The 9,596-nt window shown below is 52.5% G+C and overlaps 1 protein-coding gene across 1 annotated transcript in view; it reads left to right on the top strand.

The window, feature by feature from the left end:
- The window catches only part of Vstm2b (V-set and transmembrane domain containing 2B), a 29,619-nt gene that overhangs the window by 3,522 nt on the left and 16,501 nt on the right, over positions 1-9,596 (top strand). Inside the window, exon 5 of the mRNA XM_020174158.2 lies at positions 761-1,232. Coding sequence (XP_020029747.1) covers positions 761-1,232 — 472 coding nt within the window. The remainder of the gene's footprint in view (positions 1-760; positions 1,233-9,596) is intronic.

The raw sequence follows: 9,596 nt of genomic DNA, 5'->3' as shown, positions 1-9,596 counted from the left end.
GGGGTTGGAAGAGAAGCATCCAAGCTTTCCCAGCTGCAGCGTGGAAGGAGCAGGGCCTGAAGACACGAGAGTCTCTTTGTGGGCTCCTGGGTGCTAGGAGGAGGTCACCCTAGGTCTTCACCAGGACTGGGGAGAAGAGCTTAGTCGCAGGGAGTGGAGGTCACGTGACCTAGTGAAAGAAAGGCGGGATCCTAGCAGGAAGCCAGGGGTCAGGAAGCAGCCTTAGTGGTCGCCTGCCTCCTTGGGAGGGCGAGGGCTGTGAAGGTCAGGGGGGTTGGGAGAGCAGGTCTATTGCTGTACTTGGAGCGGCTTTCCCTGGGACAAGACTCCAGCTCCCGGGTTCCAGATAAAAGGGAACTTGGTGCCAGGAGCAAGTGGCCGGCGGTTGAGCGATGCCCCAGAGCCCATGGGGTCACCTGGAGCACTTGGCTGTGGGAAAGATGTGAACTGTTAGAAAACTTGAGGCTTAGCCTGAGGTTTCTGGGGAACGGGGAGGGATGGGGGTGTCATTGAGGGAAAGCTGCAGGAAGACGAGAAGCCATCCTGCTTGCGTGGGTTGGATTAAGACGATGGAGAACTGGAGTCCACACGCAGTGGTCCTAGTGACACGGCAGGGAGAAGGGTCAAAAGAAAGGGGGATCCTGAGGCTGGGCAAATCAGGGGTACGGGACGTTTTGGAGTGCACTGGCTAGGGGTGTCCCTGCCAGAAGCGCGGGTTGGGAAGCTGCCCATCTCTGGATCTAACCCCGCTCTCTTGCAGACCGTGCGGGTCCAGGGCAATGACATCTCGCACCGCCTTCGGCTGTCGGCCGTGCGACTTCAGGACGAGGGTGTGTACGAGTGCCGCGTGTCGGACTACAGCGACGACGACACGCAGGAGCACAAAGCCCAGGCGCTGTTGCGCGTGCTCTCCCGCTTCGCGCCGCCCAACATGCAGGCAGCGGAGGCCGTGTCCCACATCCAGAGCAGCGGCCCGCGTCGCCACGGGTCCCCCGGTGCCGTCAACGCTAACCCCGCAGGCGCCACAGGGCGCACCACTTCCGAGCCTGGCAGCAGCAACAAGAACCCACCGCCCGGGAGCCCTCCTGCCGTCCCCGGACCCGGAGTCCCCGAGGCCGCCGCCTCTGTGGCCAACACAGCCACCACCACCACCGTCGCGGCTGCTGCAGCTGCTTCATCAGCGTCGCCGCCACCCGGCCAAGCTGTCCTCCTGCGCCACTGGCACGGCTCGGGTAAGGGCTAGCGCAGAGCCGGGGGCGCAAGCGCGGGGGAGGGCGGAGGCCGGAGCTGCTGCCCCACTCCAGTCATTTGCAGGTGCATTTGGGGACAGTGAAAGGGGTCGTTTGTATGCGTTTGGAAACGTTGGAGGGTGGTCATTTGCATATGCATTTGGGGGTCTTTGGAATCTCTGGATCATTTGTGTCTGCATTTGGTGCTGGTGAAGTTGTGGACTTGTGGACACCTTAAGCGCGTTTTGGCTGGGAGCCTCTCTTCCCTCTCTCTAGACAGTTTCCCTGTCTTTAATGTTGGCTTCTTGGAACCCTGACCAAGTGTATTCATGACCGGCCCTGAGGCTGGAGTGTGGAGGTTCTGAGGCTTGGGTTTGAAGAAGTAGATCCTGAAGGCTGTGCTCCCTCCTGGAGCTCTAAGATTGTAGAGGGGCTTTCCCCAGATGGGGTTCAAGCACCCAAGTGAGAGTGGGTTGTCTCCCCTGCTGGTGCAGGCCTGGCTGTGTAGCCTCTGCCCTCTTTGGCTAAGTGCAGGGTAGTGGAGCCAGGAGTTAAGTCCTGGTTTTCTCCTAAGGAGCTGAGAGGCTGGGGAGGGGAGGACTTGGGGATATGGGGCATCTGACAGCAAACGGCCAGGGAAATGAGCTGGCTGCCCAATCAGGCAGTTCTGGAAGGTACTGTGTAACACAGGGGTGGGATACCATAGGCAGAAAGGCCTGCTGCCCATGTGTCTTTCCTCCCAAGGCCTCCCCACTTGCCTCCAGCGAAGTTTGCAGCTCCTGGTCTATGGTGCTGAGGATGAGGGGACAGGCCTCTGATCACGGTCTGATCCACCCCCTTAAGCTTTTTGATGGTAGTTGTTATTCATGATTTTGGGGGGTTGATATTTGGATTTGAACTCGGGGCTTGAGTCACACCTCCAGCCCTTTTTGCTCTGGTTATTTTGGAGATAAGGTCTCTCTTTTTTGCCCAGGCAAGCGTAGACCATGATCTTTCTATTTTATGCTTCCTGACATCGCTGGGATGACAGATGTGCACAACCACACCCAGCTATTGGTCGAGATGGGGTCTTGGAAAATTTTTGCACAGATGATGATTCCCCAAGTCTTAACCTTCCCAGTAGCCAAGATTATAGGCATGAGCCACTGGCACCCAGTTCCTTGAACAGTTTGAGCTGCTGTTCTGTTCCTTACTTTGGAAGCTTCCTCTATCTCTGGCTGATGGGTAGATCTGGAGGCCCACCTGGGCGCCCATAAGACTTTCCTCCAGGCCATAGAGAAAGTGGGCCAGCTAGAACCTGAAGAGGGCTTCTCCCAAACACCACCTAGCTTCCAAGAGGGCTTGGAACTTTCCACACTCTGTCCTAATTGAAGATAACACTACGTGCTGAAAAACCCCAAATGTCAATGACTTGACGCATTTCAAATTTATTGTTTCTCATTCACATGAAATCCTGCCTGGGTGTTGGGGCGGAGAGCATGTTGCTCTGTTCCATTCTGGGACCTAGGCTGACGGAGACTCTAATAGCTTCAGCAAGTGGCTTGTAGAGTCCTTGGGAAGAGATGGGAACTGCCCTTCTCCACCTAGCTCTCTGGATAATGAAACCTCACTGTACTAAGGCATGAATTACACACAATGAACCACCTTCTTTTCTATGCATTTAGGATGGCCCTTAGTATTCATCACTCTTGGGAAATTGAACCATTTGGTAGCGCTTACTTCTCTCAGAGACAAGCTGGTATCAAGAATAGCACGGTGAAGATGAGGAATAATGGCTCATGCCTATAATCCCAGCTACCTGAGAGACCAAGATCAAGGTTCAAGGCCAGCCCAACTTGGTTTGGTGGTGCACACCTGTAATCCCAGCTACACAGGAGACATAGGTAGGAGAATCTTGGTCTGAGGCTGGCTCTAGCAAAAAGTGGAAGACCCTAAAGCAAAAAGGACTAGAGGAAGACATGGCTCAAATGGTAGACCACCGGCCTAGCAAGGGTGAGGACCTGAGTTCAAGTCCCAGTACTGCCCTCCAAAATTTTAAAGAATGGCAAGGTGAGTTTTTAAGGACCCGACATAGATGTGGTAATTATTACTTCTGCCCTCATCTGCTGAGCACCACATGGTCCAACATCGGTGCAAGGCTCTTTGGAAAGGTTAATCTTTGGCTTGGCATCTATTTTCCAATTTATCTGTCCACAATGGGGGGAGAACATGAATCTTTGGGGGACAGTTAGATGTCTCTATGTAGCACACAGTAGGTGTGCTGGAAAAGTGTTTATTGACTTATAAAGTGATTAATTAATTGATGCTGATGGGTGGAAAGAAAGACCTTTTCACCCTATCCTCTGAGGACCAGCACATGAGCATGTATGTCACAGGCTCCTACATACCCTTGGGATGGTCCCCAAACTACAAGTACAGTAGCAAAGCATAGGGTTTGGAAGGCAGAAGCTCAGATGTGAGCTGTGCCTCCAACACTTATTGGCTGTGTGACTTTCGTGAAGTGGTGTAACATCTCTGAGCCATCAGTAAAATTAGACAGGATAATCCCTGACCTGGGAGAAAGCTGGATATGGGATTTGTACATATGTGCTCATTGTGGTCGCCGTGATTATTACTGTTCTAGCTGGAGAGGGGGATGGTAGAGACAAGGCATGCTGTAGGAGAGGGCCTTAAGAGCCAAGTAGCTGAGTAAAGACTTGTTTGGTCAAGCAAGAGCCTCCTGAAAGAGATCTGTGAGTGAACTTGGTCATGCCCACAAAATGGTAGCCAGGTCAAAAGGTCCTGAGTTCTGAGTTCCTTCCTACTTGACTCTCCCTCTTCACCTGGCCTGTGGCCTGTCTCTGTGCTGGCCACAGGGGCTGAATGACAGTGTGGATTGCTCCAGGCATCCAGTCCCCACAGCAGAGGACCCATCCCTAGAAGGTGGTGCCCTTCCTCCTGTAAGATTTGGGATTCTCATGTCAGCTCAGTTCTGGTGGCACAGTGCCGGGAGCCATCCTTGCAGGCGGGGCCCTGAGCGCCTGCCAGCCACAGAGCCTTGTAGGTCAGGGCAGCCTTAGGGCTGGGGACTGGGGACTCCTGTCTGCCATTCCTAAGTGGGGTGGTCACTGTCATCCACAAAGCACAGCCTGTTGGGCTCCCACAGGGCTGACGGGGCAGCACCTTGGGATAAGGCATGATCACTCCTAATGCCTCTCACCCTATGACCCTTGCCAGGGCCTGAGCAGGCCAACAACCAGGTAGCCACACCTCAGAAGGAGCCCCAAGTTTCTCTCCAGCGCCCCTTTGGAGGACCTGGAAGGCATGTCTTCAGCTGGAAATCCAGAAAACCTGTGCCCCCTGCTCTCAAAGTAGAACTCGTAGGAGTCTCTTGACTGTGGACATCTGTGTCCCACCCCGAGCATGCAGAAGTGGGTCCCATGACCTCTAAGCAGCCTTTATCCCAAGGACAAAAGCATGCCCAGTATTGTGGCCCTCTTGCCCTGGCAACCCAAGGTCACGCAGGCCATGGGCTGTGGATGGGTGTGCAGCCTGCTGTTTTGGGGTGGACAGCGTTAATATGGACTGTGCTCTCAGCTCTCCTTGTGAGCTCCTGACCCAGGGCCTCCAGCAGCAGGAGATGGCAAAGACCACAGGGAAAGTGACCTTGGACCCGGCCTCCCCAGTTCACAATTCCCAGCGCCTTGGTGATAAGAGCTCCAGAAAGGACTGCTGCCTCTTGATGACCAGGTAGCATCCATGAGCCAGAATGCTGTCAGAAGCAGGTAGCACAGAGTCCCCAAGGAGTGTTGATAAAGAGCGTTTATAAAGGTATGAGCAGGGTTAGGGCAGCCAGCAGAGGGTGGCTGCAGGTCCCCAGGGCTGGCAGCAGTGGTGACCTTAACTCCCCTGAGCTAAGATGCAAGGTCACACTTGGCAGGAGTCAGTGAGGAGAGCTGGGTGGACAGAGGTGCTTGACAGGGTTGGAGGAACAGCCACCCACAGTGACCCAGCAAGGATTTCACTCCACTCAAGACCTCCATTCTTCCATCCGGGCCTCCTCCTGGATGATGAAGCGGTCTATAGAGATCAGCCCCATGACTCAGTGCAGAGTGGGGAAGGACAGACGGAGGATCTGGAGGACCATCAGCTCTCCTCCCAGGCCCGGGTGAAGTGGACATTGGTGACTTCAGGAGTGATCCCAGACGACTTCTCCACATGGTCTCCATTTAAGCATTTGCTCCTAGAAGGACTTCAGGTGAAGGTCTCTATTTTGTTACATGATCTACTTTGGTAATGACAGGAAGGAGACAAAGGACAATTGCTCAAATTTTCATCTTTTAGCTACTAGAGAACCAGGCAAAAAAGAAAGAAAAGAAAACCCTTTCTGAACCCAGCATGGCTAAAAGCATATTTGCACTAAAAAATTTATGTGCAAAAACTCATTTATTTTACGTCTCATTTGTCAAAAGGCATTTTGGTGTTTGTGCTTAAAAAAAAAAATAAAGGGCTGGATTAGCAAGACAGAGCCAGCTCAGGAGGCTGGACCCTTCTTAGCCACATTTGTAAAGTGGCTCCTAGTTAATCTGAAATTAATCTGAACATGGATCCACATATCATGAACACTGTTGCTGGTTGGAAAGAGGGAGTGGGGAGAGAGGAAGAGGAGAAGAGAGGAGAGGAGAAGAAAGGAGAGGAGAGGAGAGAGAAGAGGAGAGGAAGGAAGAGAAGAGAGGGAGAGAGAAGAGAGAGGAGAAAGAAGAGAAGGGGAGAGAAGAGGAGAGGGAGGAAGAGAAGAGAGGGAGAGAGAAGAGAGAAGAATAGAAGGGAGAGGGAGAGAGAAGAGGGAGGAAGAGAGGAAAGGGAGAGAAGTGGAAGGAAGAGAGGAGAGGGAGAGAGAAGAGGGAGAAAGAGAGGAGAGGGAGAGAGAAACACACAGTGTCTTCCAGACAAACACCTCTTGTAGAGTAAGGCATTGCAGTGAAACCCAACACTGCCTCAGAAGAATACAGTTTACAACTGAAGGGCTTCTGTGTTGCAAGAGGTTCCTCTCTGTATGGACCTCAGGATCAGATCATGGTATATGAACCTCTAATTAGCCCCAGAGCCGACTGGATGTGGCAAATCACTGCCTGGTGCCCACATGGAGAGCTGACTGTCAATATTTCAATTAGTAATGAGAGAACGACGTCCAAGGCCAGGGGTGTGACTGTGTTTGAGAGGCTGTTACTGGTGGGAGCCACCAAGAGAGAGCATCCTTGGATGTCGCCATGGCAACCATAAACCATGACTAACTCGGGCTGTGAGCAAGGTGAAGACACTCACTACGTCTTGGCCTGTACCCTGGGTGGATGGCGGAGCTGGCAGAAATAGTGGCAGGGTGACCCTGGAGAATTCCATCCTGACAGACAGAATCTTGGACCACATCAGCAAGGTCAGGGAATGCACACCCATGAGAACCCAAAAACCATCACCTTAAATAAACAATCCACACTTCCCTCAAGCTCTGACGTGACATGAGTGTCATCATTAAGGAGAAAAATAGATCTGGCAAGAGACATCCCAGAGCAGAGAGAGTGTAACTGTCCCGTGGGAGAATATTAAAGGATTTCATAAGGGATGGCTGAGCCTGCGTCATTCCCCAGAGAGGCACGTGATTATCAGCAATATGATATGCTGTCACCCATCAGTCACCATGGTCCTGCTGGGACCCAGCCTCATGCTTGCCATGAGCAGGAAGGAACCAGAGATGGCGACCACAGACTCAGACTCAGGGCACCCAGGTGATTCCACCACCGAGGGAGGTGTCTAAGCCAGAGTCCTGATGCAACAGAGATAGCCAGGAACCTTGCCTGAAGACAACCTGTGACCTTGGGCTTGAAACAGACTTCTGGGGATGATATCCTTGGGGCTTAGGTGGGTCCCAGGTAAACTTCTGGATGCCTGTCCCTCAACCCTGCACCCCAGGGAGTAAAAGGTCACACCAAATGGAACGACCTTTGTCCATCTTGAATGGTGAGTGGACACACTGCACAGCCTTTTGCTCCAATGCCTGCAAACATCCAAATAAAGCTCTGGCCAGAGAACACACAGCAAACTTGCTTTTTACCTAGCAGGCATTGCGTGCCACCTGTCTCACTCCATCCCCAGAGAGCACAGCCCTTCCCCTGCTTGTAGCCAGCGCTCCGGCTCCTTCCCTCTGATGGAGCGAAAGTCCCCAAGGGAAGGGCTGAGAGCCAGCCTTTCTAAATGTCAACGGGAGCCAAACCCACCAAAGAGCTCTCTCATTAAATATGCCAGGCGCACATTGTGAAAGCTTTGAGTATTAAGGATTCCCAAAGCATCCATGGGGATAAACGAGGTCAAGTGTTTTTGTAATATAATATTGATTCCTTCTGCACCCGCGTGGACCACGGTGGGGCTTGGCTGTGGTCTAAACCCCTGAGCTTTCTGGGACACGCCAGTAAGACTTGAAGACATTTCTTGCAGCATCGTTTTTATTCCCCTGTGTTCTGCTGACTCTTACCAGGCATTTCTGGGAAACACATCCAAAGCGATGAGAAGTTTCACTTTGTCTTACATAAAGGCTGCTGGACAGCTTAAGGTGATAAGCCAACAGGTCCAGCCCCTGTGTCTCCTGATTCCTGCCTTTTTTGTGAGGAAGGACAAGACACCTTCCCTGGGTGGTGCTGCTGGGGACTTTATTAGCCTGCTCGTCTGACACTGGGGCTTCCAGGGCAGGTGTGCTGTGGATGTAGGATGGGTTACCCTACTTGGCCTCCTCTGGGCAAGGGGGGAACACCACACTATGAAGAAGGTACTTGGCCAAAGTCATGCCCCCAGAGGCTGCCTGGCCCTGGTCATCCCCGTGAGGTGGCCCTGAGATCTCAGGCTTGTCCCCAACACCACCCCCAGGCTGTTGATGGCAATGACCTCTTGTTCTCTCCAAGCTGAAATACCAAAGCTGCTTGAGACTGGCTAGACTTCCCTCTAGCCTGATGGCTCCTTGGGTGGAGTTTCTTCAGGTCCTGGTGTCAGTGTAAGAAGCCAAGGTGGTCATTTCAGAAGTTCTGAACCCACCTCCCCATACCCACCTCCCCGTACCCACCTCCTCTCCTGTGCTCACGGAGCCAGCTCAGAAGTGGCTGATTTGTCAGAAGGGATGACTGTGAGGGACAGACCATTCAGAAGTCCTTGAAAGCCGATTGTCCACAGGACATCTCCTAAAAGAACCCAGTTGGCACCCAAAGCCTGACAGGGAGTGAGGCGGGGAATAAGCTGGGCAAGCAAGTCCTCTGGATAGCTTCTTTTCTGCCTGAAGGCCCAAAGCACAATCCCAGGAAAGGCTAAGGACAGTTCTGCAGGAAGTTATGCTCCACCCTTTTGCATTTTGCCTAACTTTTTTTTTTTTGCAGCACTGGGATTTGAACTCAGGGCCTCATGCTTGCTAGACCAGGTGCTCTTACCTCTTGAGCCACTTTGCCAGCCCATTTTTGTGGTGGATGTTTTTCAAGATAGGGTCTTGAGAACTATTTCCCTGGGGCTGGCTTCGAACTTTGATCCTCCTGATCTCTGCCTCCTGAGTAGCTAGGATTACAGGCGTGAGCTACCTGCACCCACATTCTCCTGACATTTTTTAAACATCTCACTGTTCAGCTAGTTCATTCGTGGGTAAGCCAGGGTTAGAATGCCAACAAATTCTCCCTCTTTCTGGGCCTCCAGCCACCCAGAGATCACAGCAGACACTGTGTCCTGTATGTGCACCGTGCTTCCCAAATTCCAGACATGTCCAAACAGACAGACCCGAATCCTGACTCCCTAACTTTACACATGTGAGTTCCTTGCCTGTTATCCTCCCCGGGGTGTTGCTTCCAGATGCAGGGGTGCTAGTGTGGCACAGATCTTGGCACCTAGAACCCCAGTCCATGTCAGCTCTGTTATCAGAGGTTTTGTGGGAATAGCATTACACATCTAAGATCATTTAATAAGCTGGACAAGATGCCCGATCTGAGACTTCAGCCATGAGACTCTTCTCCCTCTGGCACACCCACTGAGCATCGTGGGGCTGAGACGATGGCAGGAAGCTGGGGTAGTTCTAGAACAGAAAGAGTCATGAGACAGAGTCTACAAATGGCCCCAGGAATTTCCATTCTGTTGGCATTTGGTGCACCCTCTCCCTGAAAACAGGGGACAGTTAGAGAATGGGGCAGACACCAAATCCTTGTTTTTGCCTGACTGGGGATATTTTCCATGAGTCAAGAGCTCCTGGGTGAGCAGATGGCTTTTCATGTCCCTCCAGCAAAATCACCATGTTTGCACAGGTGCCAAGGTGGCTCCTTAGGAAAGCTACACCTGGTCCCACCTTGTACAGGTGCCATAGGCAGGACA

This window comes from Castor canadensis, chromosome 16 (genome assembly GCF_047511655.1).
Source record: "Castor canadensis chromosome 16, mCasCan1.hap1v2, whole genome shotgun sequence".
Lineage (NCBI taxonomy): Eukaryota > Metazoa > Chordata > Mammalia > Rodentia > Castoridae > Castor > Castor canadensis.
The sequence above is the reverse complement of the archived record's forward strand: the minus strand, read 5'-3'. Positions and strand labels throughout refer to the sequence as shown.